The sequence below is a fragment of the Oncorhynchus nerka genome, linkage group LG10 (assembly GCF_034236695.1).
Source record: "Oncorhynchus nerka isolate Pitt River linkage group LG10, Oner_Uvic_2.0, whole genome shotgun sequence".
Taxonomy (NCBI): Eukaryota; Metazoa; Chordata; class Actinopteri; order Salmoniformes; family Salmonidae; genus Oncorhynchus; species Oncorhynchus nerka.
The window spans coordinates 35101524-35118057 of record NC_088405.1 but is presented as its reverse complement, the minus strand read 5'-3'; the positions used below and the strand labels follow the sequence as shown (position 1 = coordinate 35118057).

At 44.9% G+C, this 16534-nt stretch overlaps 1 protein-coding gene across 4 annotated transcripts in view; it reads right to left on the bottom strand.

Moving 5' to 3' along the window:
• Positions 1–16534, bottom strand: part of tjap1 (tight junction associated protein 1 (peripheral)) — a 78018-nt gene that overhangs the window by 23748 nt on the left and 37736 nt on the right. For 2 of the 4 annotated variants that reach the window (XM_029669684.2, XM_029669683.2), the window contains 3 exons: positions 15664–15722; positions 4543–4735; positions 1992–2020 (listed from right to left, as the gene is read on the bottom strand). In XM_029669684.2, coding sequence (XP_029525544.1) covers positions 1992–2020; positions 4543–4701 — 188 coding nt within the window. In that variant the 5' untranslated portion in view covers positions 4702–4735; positions 15664–15722. Of the gene's footprint in view, positions 1–1991; positions 2021–4542; positions 4736–14040; positions 14214–15663; positions 15723–16534 lie in introns of all 4 variants that reach the window. The other 2 variants (XM_065023256.1, XM_029669685.2) reach the window with 2 other exon arrangements.

Here is a 16534-nt window from a genome sequence, read left to right as displayed (position 1 = left end):
TTTTGACCTCTGTATCGAAAGCGTTCCACAGGGATGCTGGCCCATGTCGACTCCAACGCTTCCCACAGTTGTGTCAAGTTGACTGGATGTCCTTTGGGTGATGGACCTTTCTTGATACACACAGGAAACTGTTGAGCGTGAAAAACCCAGCAGCGGTGCAGTTCTTGACACAAACTGGTGCACCTGACACCTACTACCATACCCTGTTCAAAGGAACTTAAATATTGTGTCTTGCCCATTCACCCTCTGAATGGCAGACACACACAATCCATGTCTCAAGGCTTAAAAAAAAAAAAAAAATCATTCTTTAACCTGTCTCCTCCCCTTCATCTACACTGATTGAAGTGGATTTAACAAGTAACATCAATAAGGGATCATAGCTTTCACCTGGTCAGTCTGTGTCATGGAAAGAGCAGGTGTTCTTAATGGGAAAACATTTGACAAAACTATTGTGACTTTAGTTGGACTTTTCTGACCTTTTCCCATTCAGAAGAGTATGGTGGAAACAACGGGAGGGAGAGAGGAGGAAGATCGGTCTGTCAACCGATGCATTGGTAATCCCATTCATCTGAGAAACAGTCCTCTGCAGCATACGCAGTAGACGAACAGCCAACATTATATAGAACAGCATGACAAAACTCCACTACCGCTGGGGAGACAGACTCAGCTCTGGCCTATGTGGAGACTTGAGGAACTCTAGGGCAAGAGTGGGTGACTGGGCGGTAATGATTAACAGCGGCACTCAGCTCAGGTTGTATTCAGTTAGACACAGAATCATTCAACATCCCAACACCAGCGCAGGGGCATCTAGGCCAATCAGTGACATTGCTTGTGTGCCACAAAGGAGCTTATAAGCATTTACCACCACAAGGAAGAGAAGGGGGGGGTCCAACAGCAGCTACGTCAGCGGCAATTCATTAAGCATTGCTGCCTGATGATGCCCACACGTGGATGGTGGCCTGACTATATTTACCCTTTACATCTCATGTTCACTGACACCAAAAGGGAACTTCACTGTAGCGAACCAGAGCCAGCGCTGGGCTAGACTTTACTGCGAGAGGCTAAAATGACACATCAAACATGCACCGTCACACACGCAGCTGATAGATTTGGTAGTAATTAGCCGTCTATAGGGATTCTTTTTGGGAGAGGGAGCGGAGGAGGGCCGCAGGACTGCTGGAGGTGAAAGTTCGAGCTGTAATTACAACTAGTGTTCCGTCTCTGTACTAGTGGTCAATCCTGCACGGCTGGTGGTATTGGACTCCCCCCACATACTGCTTTCTCTCATTATCTGTGTGGAGTTTTCACAGCTGGGGGAAGGAGGGGGAGGTTCCAGCAGGGAGACGCCACTGATCACATCGATTCACTTTGAGCCCAGGCTGGGGTGGGAGAAGGAGGCGGCAGGGGGGGTGTGGGTGACGGATGTTGGCGCTAACAGCAACCTGCTCCTCTTCCACTCTCGCTCGCCCACCTGCGCAGCACCCTTCCCACCACACCGCAGGGGCTTGTCATCATAGCAGCATATGGGATCAGCCATGTCTCTATGAACCCTCCCTCCCCTTAGCGTTACTGACGCAGAAGCTGGGCGTCTGAGTGCGGCCTGCCCGGCTCCCTCTCCTCAGGAAGTGTCTAGACGGGAGCAGCTGGGGCTCCTGGGAAGGGCTGGCTGTGGCTTGGTGCCAACCTGGCCGTCTCCTATAAGCAGCCTATCTACCCAGTGCCAATCAGGTCACGCCACCCGGGGCTACAGCTTCCCACACAGTAGACTGATCTATACAGTACACACGGAGGTGTCAAAACTGGGCTCAAAGTGAAGCAGGCAAATAGACACAGAAACCCATAGCCAAAGAAGTCATGCTGAGATTCACTGTTTTCTGTTTGTTTAAACTAAGTCAAATTTAGTATTTTCAATCCTGTGGCTGAAGCATATCTCACCGAAAATACAGCACATATTTGTCAAAGCATAAGTAGATTATAAAATAATTACTTACTTGATCCTGTCTGCATCTGATAAGGAGTCCTGCAACAACAAACATCCTATTAGTTTGGCCATTGTAGATATGTTTGCAACAAAAACAGACATTTTGCTGGACCGGCAATCATTACTGGCTGTAATTAGTCATTTCTTTTAAAAAGGCTCTCCATCTACAACCTTGAGGCATTGAGCTAGGCAGACAGCGAACAGACCTGGGAAACATTGGAGATGCACTCCGCGACAACAATACACCATTTCAAAAACACTCACCGGCTTTCAAGGACTGAACTAAGCAGAAATTGTACAAAAAAAAAAAAAAAAAAAAATGTTCCACATTTCTATTAACCAATTTCGCACTGCACAGAATTCAGATTCCTTGGTAGTTTTCAGTGTTGGCTTCAACATAAATGTGGCTGAAGGGTTAGAGAGATAAGCAGACAAGGCAGAATTGTACAGGATGTCTCTTCGTTACACAGGCCAATACGTCTCATGGAGCTATGAAATCAATTTGACAGCCCCTGTCATTCTGCAAACTAAAAAAAAGAGACTTCAGTTTACACAGAAGAGCAGCCTGCGCATCTACGGCACTTAAGAGGCTAGTTATCAGCACCACATTTATGAATATTGTATTCTCATCTCTGTAGAATCATTTCACAGTATTAATCCAGAATATCTTTACAACATAATGGCCAGTCTCAACAACGGCTATACACCGAGTGTACAAAACACTGTCATGATCTTTCCACTGACCAGGTGAATCCAGGTGAAAGCTATGATCCCTTATTGATGTTAATTCCACTTCAAATCAGTGTAGATGAAGGGGAGGAGAGAGGTTAAAAGGTTTTTTTTTAAGCCTGGAGAAAAACTCAATATTAGGACGGTGTTCTTAATGTTTTGTACACTCAGTGTAGCGCTATAGCAGAATGCAGTGCATTAAAATAAAAAGATCTAAAAGTCAAAAACTAATATGACACAGATGCACAACACTGACCTTTTCAGTTTGGATTGGACTAGAAAGCTGGCTAGTGAATACCACTTGAGTGTTCGTACAGTACGTTTCTACTCTCGAGCCATCTAGGGAAATGACTTGCCTTCAGTTATTGGCAAATGTCATTTCAATTTATAATATGACGAGAGTTGTAGCTAAGCAACTCGCATGTTGAATCCGCTCGACACAATACACAGATATTTGTTGAGAAGGCTTCCAATTATTTTTCTCGAAGGCGTACAACAATGGAGGGGAAGGGGGGGAGAGAGAAATTCTCCTCACATACCTTGACCTGTGAGAAAATAGAAAAAGAGAGGTGTTGTGATACTGTTTCAGAGTGAGGAGGCTGGGGCACGTATTTAGCTGTGGGTTTATCCATAGCGTCCTTGTGATGTGTTCTGGTGTCCAGCTGAGAGGACTGGTGCCGTTTTTTCTGGTGATGGTCTCTCTGCCGACTCTTGTCCTCGCAATCAGTCTCACTGCAGCGTCGAGAGCTGGAGTCCCCGCCACCCCCCACACGGCTGTAAATGGGCCCCTCAGCTTTGGGCCTCGCTCCCTCCCTAAGGGGGTCTGCCCTACACTTCTCTGCATTCTGGTCAGGGATGTCCTTCGGGGTGGGGTGCCAGGTCTTTGGTCGACCTTTTTCCTTCCTGGAAGGCCTGTCCCTGTCCAGCGCAGAGGACCACTCGTCCCACGGCCGGCTCATCGCAGGGTTCCTCTCGGTTCCTCGCTTCCTCTTCGCTTCGGGAGTCAGGGGAGAATTTTGTGCCTGGTGCTGAGGCTGGTTTCCCTTAACCGGTCTTGTGTCCTCTTGCTGTTTTCCACCCATCATTTGCATTCTGGCAGGGCTGATGAGCCTGGTGGTGACATCATCCAGGAAGTTGGAGAACTTCAGCTTATTTTCTAGGAATTGGATCATTCTTTCTGAGGTTGCTGAGCTTTGCGAGGTGGAGGACAGGGTTATCTGTCTGGTTGAGGTGGTCTTGGCCAGAGACCTCCTCTGGGGCTTCCAGTCTCGGCTCTGGCCCAGCATCTCGGCAGACTTGGACTTCCTGAGGTCTGAGAAGTGGACGCCCAGCTGGTTGGGCTGCTTTAGGATCCCCTTAGGAGGGAGGGCTAGTCTCTGGAAGGAAGTCTGCTGGTGGTGCTGACCTCCTCTGGGAACCAGGATCTCTGCATTGTCCTTGAAGACCAGCGAGCGCTCCAGGCTGCGACTGGACTGGGCTGGAGAGGTAGAGTAGCCACCTCGCTGGGAGTTATCTGAGCGGAGGTCTTCATCTCCAGAGAGAGCGAGTAGGCCCTCACTGCGGCTCAAGAAGCGTCTCATCCCCTGCAAGTCCCTGGCTGCCTGGTTGGCTGTGACGCCCACTGTCATGCCACTATGGCTGAAGATTTTGGGTGGGGGCAGGACAGTAAGATCCAGGCTGGACAGGCTGGAGACATCCAGCTCACTGTCCGAGAGCAGAGACCAGGAGGAAGAAAATATATTGCGGCTCTCAGGACTAACTGGGCATTTCAGGTAGGGGTCTGTGAACCTTGTTCGCTGAAAACCTGGAGTATGGTTTGGAATGCGAATTACCTGGCAGGGGTCAGGAGGGTTGGGACCAGCGGTGTTGGCAAGCGCAGGCGGCGTGCTCCCACTAAGGTCCTCTAGGAACGAGGGCAAGTTGTTGCGCGACTCGCGGTGCTGAGGCGGAGCCTTGCGGTACGGCTTCCTGGCCGGGGTAGCGCTCGTCATCCTTGGTGCTCAGCGTCTGTCCGGTCGGTTATTCCTGCCAGGAGACAAACATTAGATGTGGTAGAAGCGACACCAGCCCTGAGCCCTGCCCTGTGCAAAAAGCCAGCTGTAAAGGTCTGTGTCCAGTTCCCCTCCCTTTCTCTCCCTCCCTTCAGACCATGCCTACTCTCTCCCTGGCTCTCTCCACTCTCCCTCTCTCCTAAAGCGGTAGCAACAAAAAAAGTGGTTTGAATCAATAGGCTTTGATGAGAGCAGTAGCAGTGGGCAGAAAAAGAAACGGCTGCCTGGTGCAAACTGTCTGTAGTGGAGAGTGGAGGGAGGGGTATGGGATGCCACTTCAAATAAACATCAAACACAATTCATGTGTCGTGATGGAGGATTTTTTAAATATCTGCTCTCAAAATTCTGCCTGCAGAGTATGGTGTGTGCATACGTGTATGTGGAATAGAATGAGAGAGAGGAAAATCTGAGCATGCCCCCAAGCCTACAATTGATTACAAGCAGAAGTGTGTTCCCAATAGAGGAACTCGTACACTACAGTCCACTGACTGGAAGCATTGTGGGCTAAGTTTAGAATGTAAAAACTAGGCATATTCGTTAGGAAAAGAAGCCACACCCCCTACCAAAATCAAAACCATGGAAAACACACACACGCGCTCCGGAAGGCACTTTTAGGAACACAGGCACACCCACACACACTAGTGGCTGTAAATGACTAAGACGCTGAACAGGAGAAGAGCCTGTCACTATATCTATTCTGATTGATGACTTGGCTTTTGCTGAGTCACTCTGTAGCCCTGTGGATCCAATTGCCACAGAGAGTGGAGAAACACCAGAGAGCCGTCTATCCTTCCTGCAGCACAGAGAAGGAGACCGTAGTCCTCTCTATATCCATTATACACGTTACTTATGCCCCAGTCTGATGCACTCATTGCACTGTAAATGCGTCTGCATGCTTTCCAGCCGAAACCGTTCTGAAGAGTTTGTGCAATATATCATGACATTTCGGTCTTTGGCAAGATCCCCCCCCCCCCCCCCTTCATCAGTAAACAGTAGGGATTCCCCCGCCCCTTCATCAGTCAACAGTAGGGATTCCCCCCCTTCATCAGTAAAAAGTAGGGATTCCCCCACCCCTTCATCAGTCAACAGTAGGGATTCTTCAATTAAATGTTTGTCATTCATTTTTATGCAAATTTCACTTGAGGAAACACTGCAGCAAACATCTTAGTTGGATGTAATATAGAGCGACAGATCTCCTTGGCAAAAAAAACGTGAAAAGTAAATGACAGATTTGAGTTATCTTGAGGAAGTGTATACTGGCTACGGCATCTTAAAAATTAAAAATAAATGGACAAACAGTACTATTGCAGAGTTTTTCTAGCGAAGGTCTTTTAATAGCGAAGGTCTTTTAAGGGAGTATGCGAGCACATACCCGCCAGCCGAACTGAAAGTATGCCGTCCGTCAACTTAAGCCATAGAAATCCTCTTAAGAGGTTCAGATACAATAAACCAGATTGAAGATCAGCACTCGAGATACCCTAAGAACATGCCACTTCGATACAGCTAAGACCAGAAGTGACATCTTCATGGCAGGTTAGGAGAATTTACTCAGAAGGTCAGGAAAGTTAGCATAGCAGGTTAGAAGAATTATGTTAAGTTTTGGAAAAGGGTTTGAAGCGGTGTGTTTTTAGGGAGTCCCATCAGCACTTTCCTATGTATCCCTGGGGAGAGCATTCTGAGAAATCTGAATAATTAGGAAAACATTATAGAATAAAGGAAGGTTTAACCACCTCTGGCTTGGTTCAAAGATTCCCTTCAGTCAAAGCAGTGCATAATTGCACGACTGGGTTACACCCTGGGGTGGACCAATGAACATAAGCCATTGATCAGTCCACCGCTTCCTGGGTCACAGATGCCCCCTCCACCCCTGTTCTCTCTCATGTCCCACAAATACCCCAGCAGCACAGGGGTGTTCATCATGTTGCTATTTTTACAGTGTGTGAACCCCGCTGACGGGTTCATTGGGGAGAATAAAGGGAGGGAAAGGCTGATGCGTCACAGCGGAATTCCAACGAAAGATCAATGACCTTCACAGCAGCTTGTGCAGTGGGGTGGGGCCACATGGTCAGAACTAGTGTATGCGACGTCAGAGCAGAGTGCCAATCCAATCAAACTATATACAGTGGGGAGAACAAGTATTTCATAACCTGCAAAATCGGCAGTGTTTCCTACTGACAAAGCATGTAGAGGTCTGTCATTTTTTATCATAGGTACACTTCAACTTTGAGAGACGGAATCTAAAACAAAAATCCAGAAAATCACATTGTATCATTTGTACACGGTCTCTCACAGTTGAAGTGTACCCATGATAAAAAAGTACAGACCTCATGCTTTTACATGCTTTGTAAGTAGGAAAACCTGCAAAATCGTCAGTGTATCAAATACTTGGTCTCCCCACTGTATGTCACATGCGCCGAAAAGCTTACTTACAAGCCCTTATCCAACAATGATGTTAAGAAAAATGAGTTTTTTTTTTTTTTACTAAATAGGGGGAAGAGGTGTACAGGTTAGTCGAGGTAATATGTACATGTAGGTAGGGGTAGAGTGTCTATGCATAGATAGTAAACAGGGAGTAGCATCAGCGCAATGCAAATAGTCAGGGTGGCCATTTGATTAGGTGTTCAGCAGTCTTATGGCTTGGGGGTAGAAGCTGTTACGGAGCCTTTTGGACCTAGACTTGCCGCTCTGGCAATGCTTGTGGTGCGGTGGCAGAAAAGAGTCTATGACTAGGGTGTCTGGAGTCGGACAATTTTCAGGGCCTTCCTCTGACAGAGGTATAGAGGTCATGTTATAGAGGTCCTTGATGACAGGAAGTTTGGCCCCAGTGATACTCGGCTGTACGCACTACCCTCTGTAGCACCTTGCTGTAGAACATTGAGGATCTGAGGACCTCAGATCCATGCCAAATATTTTCAGTCCCCTGAGGGGGAATAGGCATTGTCATGCCCTCTTCACGACTGTATTGGTGTGTTTGGACCATGATAGTTTGCTGGTAATGTGGACACCAAGGAACTTGAAACTCTCAACCTGCTCCACTACAGCCTCGAAAAGAATGGGGGCTTGTGCAGCCCATCTTTTTCTGTTGTCCACAATCATCTCCTTTGTCTTGATCACGTTGAGGGAGAGGTTGATCTCTTGGCACCACACGGCCAGGTCTCGGACTTCCTCCCTATAGGCTGTCTCATCGATGTCGGTGATCAGGCCTACCACTGTTGTGTCGTCTGTAAACTTAATGGTGTTGAAGTTGTGCTTGGCCACGCAGTCATGGGCGAACAGGAGTTCAGGAGGGGAATAAGCACGCACCCCCGAGGGGCCCCCGTGTTGAAGATCACTGTGGCAGATGTGTTGTCTACACTTATAACCTGGGGGAGGTCAGTCCAGGATCCAGTTGCAGAGGGAGGTGTTTAGTTCCAGGGTCCTTAGCTTGTTGATGATCTGAGGGAACTACGGTGTTGAACGTGGAGCTGTAGTCAATGAAGAGCATTCTCAAGTAGGTATTCCTTTTGTCCAGGTGGGAAAAGGCAGTGTGGAGTGCAATAGAGATTGTGTCATATGTGGATCTGTTGGGGCGTTATGCGAATTGGAGTGGCTCTAGGGTTTCTTGGATGATGGTGTTGATGTGAGCCATGACCAGTCTTTCAAAGCACTTCATGACTACAAATGTGAGTGCTATGGGTCAATGGTCATTTAGGCAGGTTACCTTGCTGTTCTTGGGCACAGGAACTATGGTGGTCTGCTTGAAACATGTAGGTATTACAGACTTGGGTCAGGGACATGTTGAAAATGTCAGTGAAGACACGTACAAGTTAGTCAGCACATGCTCTGAGTACACATCCAGGTAATCCGTGTGAATGTTGACCTGTTTAAAAGGTCTTGCTCATCTGGAACAGCTGGTGCGCTCATGGATGCTTCAGTATTGCTTGCCTCGAAACAAAAAAATCCATTTTATTGGCGGCAGGTAGCCTAGTGGTTAGCGCTTTGGACTAGTATCTGAAAGGTTGCAAGATCGAATCCCCGAGCTGACAAGGTACGAATCTGTCGTTCTGCCCCTGAACAAAGGCAGTTAACCCACTGTTCCTAGGCAGTCATTGAAAATAAGAATTAGTTCTAACTGACTTGCCTAGTTAAAAAAAGGTTAAATAAAAAATTAAATAACAATTTTGCCCATCTGTTAGGCTCGCGTCACTGGCCAGCTCCTGGCTGGGTTTCCCTTTGTAGTTAATAATAGTTTGCAAGCCCTGCCACATCTGACGAGCATCAGAGCCGGTGTAGTAGGATTCAATCTTAGTTCTGTATTGACACTTTGCCTGTTTGATGGTTCGTCTGAGGGCATAGCATTTTTTTTTTATATAAGCACCGAGATTAATGTCCCGCACCTTGAAAGCGGCAGCTCTAGCCTTTAGCTTGGTGTGGATGTTGACTGAGGTGGTACACTCCTCAATGCCATTGGATGAATCACTGAACATATTCGAGTCTGTGCTAGCAAAAAACAGTCCTATAGCGTAGCATCCGCATCATCTGACCACTTCCGTATTGAGTGAGTTACTGGTACTTCCTGCTTTAGTTTTTGCTTGTAAGCAGGAATCAGGAGAATATAATTATGGTCAGATATTCCAAATGGATGGCGAGGGAGAGCTTTTTACGCATCTCTGTGTGTGGAGTAAAGGTGGTAGAGTTCTTTCCCTCTCTGGTTGCACGTGACATGCTGGTAGAAATGAGGTAAAACGGATTTAAGTTAGCCTGCATTAAAGTCCCTGGCCACTATAAGCGCCGCTTCTGGATTACATTTTCTTGTTCGCTTATGGCCTTATACAGATCGTTGAGTGCGGTCTTAGTGCCAGCATCGGTATGTGGTGGTAAATCGATGCCTACAAAAAAAATAGACAAAAACTTTCTTGGTAGATAGACATTGCGCACCAGCTGTTATTGACAAAGACACATATCCCACTCCTCATCTTACCGGACGTAGCTGTTCTATCCTGCCGATGCACGGAGGGTGAGGGAGAGCTTTATTCCAGTCTCTGGGTGTGGATTAAAGGTGGCCTAGAGTTTTTTTTTGCCCCTCTGGTTACACATGTTGTATGTGTCGAACTGCTTTGCTTTATCTTGGCCAGGTCGCAGTTGCAAATGAGAACTTGTTCTCAACTAGCCTACCTGGTTAAATAAAGGTGAAATAAATGTGACATGCTGGTAGAAATGAGTTCAAACAGATTTAACTTTTCCTGTATTAAAGTCCCCGGCCACTAGGAGTGCCGTCTCTGGATGAGCATTTTCTTGTTTGCTTATGGCCTTAGACCGCAGTCAACGAGCTGTATTAATGTCAGCATCGGTTTGTGGTGGTAAATAGACAGCTATGAAAAATATAGATGAAAACTCTGGGTAAATAGTTTGTTCTACAGCTTATCATGAGATACTCTACCTCAAGCGAGCAAAACGTTGAGACTTCTTTAATATTAGATTTCATGCACCAGCTGTTATTGACAAATACACAGACCCCTCATCTTAACGGAGCTATTCGTTCGGTCTTGCCGATGCATGGAAAACCCAGCCGACTGTATATTATTTGTGTCATCGTTCAGCCACGACTCGGTAAAACATAAGATATTACAGTTAACGTCCCGTTGGTAGGATAGTCTCTAACGGAGCTCATCCAGTTTATTCTCCAATGATTGCATGTTGGCCAATATAATGGATGGTAGAGGTACCCAAATCTCACAAGGTACCCAAATCTGTGTCCCCTGTGTCGGTCTCCTCTTCATGCGAATGAAAGGGATTTGGGCCTGGTCCGGTATCAGCAGTAAGTCCTTCGTGTCCGACTCCATCCATTCACCCTTTTGTCTTTTCCTATAACCAACTTTGTAAAACAAAATACTGTACTGTAGAAAACATTCTCTAAATTCTATAGCATGTATCAAGTTCAACTAGACATTAAAATATGACCTTTGTCCTTGGAAACTGCAACACCCACTTAACTGATGCTTTTACCATTTACATTTCAGTGTTCATCTCATAGAAAGAATGACTAGAACGTGCATCCCCATTAGAAGTTCCAAGCCTGTTCTAGTCATTCTATTTCTGTGGTTCATCTATCCTCCATCTAGATTGTGAAGGACTTTACAGTATGGTGGAAAAGGAGGAATTTGGAATTAACCCGAGATGTTAAATCGCTGTACTACGTAACGGTTTGACTCATCCTCGAGAACTCTATTTCCTTGCCACACTGAATTTCTCATGCATGGTGTAGTCAGTGACTCAAACCTCCGTTAAACATTCATTCAGTTATAACAGGGAAGAGAAGAGCATGTTTCGAGTCTGGAAATCATAAATGTTTTGTGCGTTTCTTCTTCACATTTGAGTGACGTAGCCTAGAGCGATGGCCTACGCTTTAAGTCCCCATGTCACGCAAGGCATGGCAACCCCTGCAGTGGAAAGGAAGGGTGCATCTACTCAAAAACAGGTATTTGCCTCCGGACCTGCTTAACCAACTGCATAAGAATGTGCACCTATTGGCCTGACTAATATTTCAGTTTTTCCTGAGCTGTTGCATAAGCTGCTGGGGTCAAATAAAAGTTGGCAGATATAGACAATGTCGGCCAATTTGTCCCTGGTGAAGAAATTCGGCTTGTCACCAAAAGCACTCACAAACTTCTACAGATGCACAATCGAGAGCATCCTGGCAGGCTGTATCACCGCCTGGTACGGCAACTGCTCCGCCCACAACCGTAAGGCTCTCCAGAGGGTAGTGAGGTCTGCGCAACGCATCACCGGGGGCAAACTACCTGCCCTCCAGGACACCTACACCACCCGATGTTACAGGAAGGCCATAAAGATCATCAAGGACAACAACCACCCGAGCCACTGCCTGTTCACCCCGCTATCATCCAGAAGGCGAGGTCAGTACAGGTGCATCAAAGCTGGGACCGAGAGACTGAAAAACAGCTTCTATCTCAAGGCCATCAGACTGTTAAACAGCCACCACTAACATTGAGTGGCTGCTGCCAACACACTGACTCAACTCCAGCCACTTTAATAATGTGAATTGATGGGAAATGTAAAATATATCACTAGCCACTTTAAACAATGCTACCTAATATAATGTTTACATACCCTACATTATTCATCTCATATGTATACATATATACTGTACTCTATATCATCTACTGCATCTTTATGTAATACATGTATCACTAGCCACTTTAACTATGCCACTTTGCTAACATACTCATCTCATATGTATATACTGTACTCGATACCATCTACTGTATCTTGCCTATGCCGCTCTGTACCATCACTCATTCATATATCTTTATGTACATATTCTTTATCCCCTTACACTTGTGTATAAGACAGTAGTTTTGGAATTGTTAGTTAGATTACTTGGTTATTACTGCATTGTCGGAACTAGAAGCACAAGCATTTCGCTACACTCGCATTAACATCTGCTAACCATGTGTATGTGACAAATCAAATTTGAATTGGATTTGGTCACTAAAATAACCAGATCAATGAAACACCACATGGATGTACAGCCTGTATTTACGCCCTGCCTACGTTTTACCAATAGGAACCTCTGTCCCCACGTCTCGGTCTCTGTCTGCGTGTGGATTTGTGAAATCGACCTCTGTTAAGAAAGCCAATTAAGGCTGGATTTCTGTCACTTTACAGCACTGCGGCTCTTTATAGAAATACACTTTACAGCCGTGTGGCAGTTTCTCAATAACAGCGCAGTGGAAAATAGCATAGTGATTTTTCGGGACTTGATGTTTGCCTGGGATTTAAGTGGCAGCACGAGGGGGTGGCAAGTTGCGTTGGATCAGTCATGATAGAATTGGTTTTTACTCTCAGTTCTCAGATGCACTCCCACACAGGGGGGTCTTTACAAATGTTCCGGCAGTTAGAAGCATTAGTTTGTGGCATTTTTAAATGCGCAGGCAACAAGTCCCATTTAATGAACTTCCCTAATGGTTATCCCTGCCGTATCCTTTTCTTCATATGTCAGATGTCTTAAAGCCTTGCTTGAAAAACAACATTATTAGAACTGACTACGGCCCAGTTTACGATATCTTATAAAAAAGGAAGTCAAACTTCGGTCAAGGATTTTTCTGCCATTGAAATGCTTGGGTGAACCACCTACAGTAAGTGTTTTTTTCAGGTTGCCCAAGTCCTAAAAGTGTAAAATAAATAACGCTTTCGGTATAAACGACTAAAAACAGATAAAGTATGTAGGAAAGACAATGGACCTAGATATGGGCGGCAGGTAGCCTAGTGGCTAAGAGCATTGGAACAGAAAGGTTGCTGGTAGAATCCCCGAGCCGACTAGGTGAAAAATCTAGTGATGTGCCCTTGACCAAAGCACTTAATCCTAGTTGCGCCTGTAAGTCGCTCTGGAAAAGAGCGTCTGCTAAATTTCTAAAATATTTTACAATATAATCTTTGAGAACTAACAATCACCTAAATAAAAGCTAGACAGTCAGGGAGAATATGTGTGAGCAAAAGAACAGCATTATGTGTGAGCAGAATTGTGTGAGAGCAAAAGAACACAGCATTAGCAAAACACATAGAACTGCAGGAAATTAGCTTTACATTTTCTCTCAGCTGCATGGCAAAACGTGTAGAATTACAGGAAATTAGCTTAACTGCAAAAATGTGAGAATTTTGGGGAATTGCAGGAAATCTCTGCCTAAAATTCTCTAAAATTTAGCTGACCGCACCCCTTGCCATGCCCACCACCTAAGCCCCTTTTTGATTCAGAAAAAACCCTGACTTCAGCTCATTAGAAAGATGGAATTACTTATAGGGAATCTGTAGTGACAGCCCTTGCTTGGGACATGAAAGTGTTGGAATGCCATTTACCCAAAGACAGTGTATTTGAATGAGCTACGGGGGGGGGGACTTGGTAAATGAGGGTGTGAGTTAAATCAGCCTTGGAATGAATGATCAGATGCAATTACAGTACAGAGATAGTCAGGCAGAGGAACCGTGAGTGTATGAAATTACAGCACATCAAATGAATGGATTCTGATTAGGCAATCTGAGGTAAAGGAGGAAGACATCTCAATACTACAAGGAACAAAAGTATCAAATAAAACATGCAACAATTTCAAAGATTTAACTGACTTGCTCATAGAAGGAAATCAGTATTAGGCCACAATCTATGTATTTCACATTGGCGCAGCCGATTAGTTTTTCCCCCACAAAAGACGCCATAACTGCAGTCAGATTAAGACCCTGGTGAGGACGACGAGCACGTAGATAAGCTTGCCTGAGATTGTTCCTTACAGTTTGTGCAGAGATTCTTCAGTTGTGCAAACCCACAGTTTCATCAGCTGTCCGTTCTGGTGGCTGGTCTCAGACAATCCAGCAGGCGAAGAAGCCGGATATGGAGGTCCTGGGCTAGCGTGATTACATGTGGCCCGAGGTTGTGAGGCCGGTTGGATGTACTGCCAAATTCTCTAAAACAACGTTGGAGCCGGCTTATGGTAAAGAAATTAACATTCAATTCTCTGGCAACAGCTCTGTTGGACATTCCTGCAGTCAGAATGCCAATTGCATGCTCCATCAAAACTTGAGACATCTGCAGCATTGTGTTGTGTGACAGAAATACACATTTTAGAGAGTGGCCTTTCGTCTCCAACACAAGGTGCACCTGTGTAATGATACTGTTTAATCAGCTTCTTGATATTCCACGCCCGTCAGGTGGATGGGTTATCTTGACAAAGGAGAAATACTCACTAACGGGGATGTAAACAAATTTGTGCACTACATTTTATAGAAATGGGCTTTTTGTGCATATGGAACATTTCTGGGATCTTGAATTTCAGCTCATGAAACATGGGACCAACACTTTACATGTTGCGTTTATATTTCTGCTCAGTAGATTGCTAGTGGGTACAGCAGTACTTAAACAAAATTGACTATAACATACTTTAGAATAGCAAAGCCTAGTCAGTGATTTAGCTTTACTTTTGTGTACATGACACTGACATGAAAAATGATATGTTGCAAGGTCTGAAATAGCTCAATAAAATGGCACAATCCAATAGCATTACATTTGATACAATTATCACACCACACGATCCCAGTTCCTAAACCTACTTTAAAAAACAAACGGCACCATCATTATGGGAAACCGTACAGCTCTTCCACCTCAAAATAATCACACAGGAGCAAACATATCCAACGCTTTCTGCAAATCAGTAGCATGAAGAACACAGTATCTTCTAGAGCCTTCTGTACGTACGTCACAGGGGATCTGAGTGGAGCTCTGTGGTTCCCCAATGGCGAATGTGCATAAAGATGGCAGAATCTTGAGGAAACCATTGTTTTAGCACGATCCACCAAGTTTTTAAACTACAGCACGTGATTTGTTTCAATGTGGCAATAAAATTAGCACAATCTAAAATTTGGATGCTTAATGGCCATAGAAAAAAAGAATATAGCGGAGAGCAATGTACAATATGGCAAACTTAGCAAAACAAGGAATTTGTGGTAGGCCAACACAGCATTTTCTAGAGCCTTCTGTAAGTACGTCACAGGGGATCTGAGTGGAGCTTTAGGTTTTATTTTATACCTTTAGGCAAGTCAGTTAAGAACAAATTCTTATTTTAAATGACGGCCTGGGAACAGTGGGTTAACTGCCTTGTTCAGAGGCAGAACGACATATATATATTTTTTTTGTACCTTGTCAGCTCGTGGATTCGATCTTGCAACCTTTCGGTTACTAGTCCAACGCTCTAACCACTAGACGGGGGGGAGGGGGGTCTGGTGACTTATTATACCAGCAACATAACAACCCCATGGTAAACCCACACACCTAAACGTAGCAATATAACGGTACTGAAACAACCCTAGGTTTCTCATTATTAGAAATAGAACATATTTTGAGGAAAATAACCACCATACCCAAACTCTGAGGTACTCCAGCGACGTCCTCATCCACAGGTTCTTAAGTCACAGGCATTCTGAAGAGATACAAAAGGAGCAGGCTGAATTGTAATCAAAAGGGTTCCGGTAAAGTAGCTATTAGCTAGTGACTTCATTTGACCCTCCGTGATAGAAAGGATTCAATGCACGTGCTGCTATGCTGGGTTCCCTCCTCCAGAATCATGATACACCAAGGGGACTCGCGTACCTGAGACAACCTTAAAAACGTTATGTGTGGAACCACTACTTTATCATACCCAGTTACCTAATGATGTCCACTGGGATTTGAGTGACATAGCTCACAATGATACCAGGTTTCGAAATTAGGTCACTGAAAAATATATATATAAATAAATAAAAATCTGAGAACTTTTACACACCCAAAACTGTTCCGAGGCACTCTACCTAAAACGTTAAATCAAATATTGAGAGAGTGTTTCATGTTTGAGTGGAAATTCATGTGAGGCTGATTACACAGCAAGAACACTTCATACAACATTCAGCACCCCACTTTCACAATCTTCAATTACCTGGATTTGGTGGCAGTTATAAATTAGGCTACCATTTTTTTTTTTTTACTATTTTTATGAAACAAAGCAGGCATATGTTTAAGCAGAATACTGTAATTTAACACAATGGGTGTTTAATATTCCTGTATCAAAGAACTCTTGAAGGATATGTATATTTTTCTAAAATAAATTCTCCTTAAAATTGGCTAATACAGCTTTCTGGTTTCCCGCTATAACTTTACCACGCTCTCTGTATGTGTGTTTATCAGCCTTGAGCTGATCACACACAATATTATTCAGTGTAAAAGCGGTCTTTTTTTTGTGCTGCTCAGGGCTGTGGA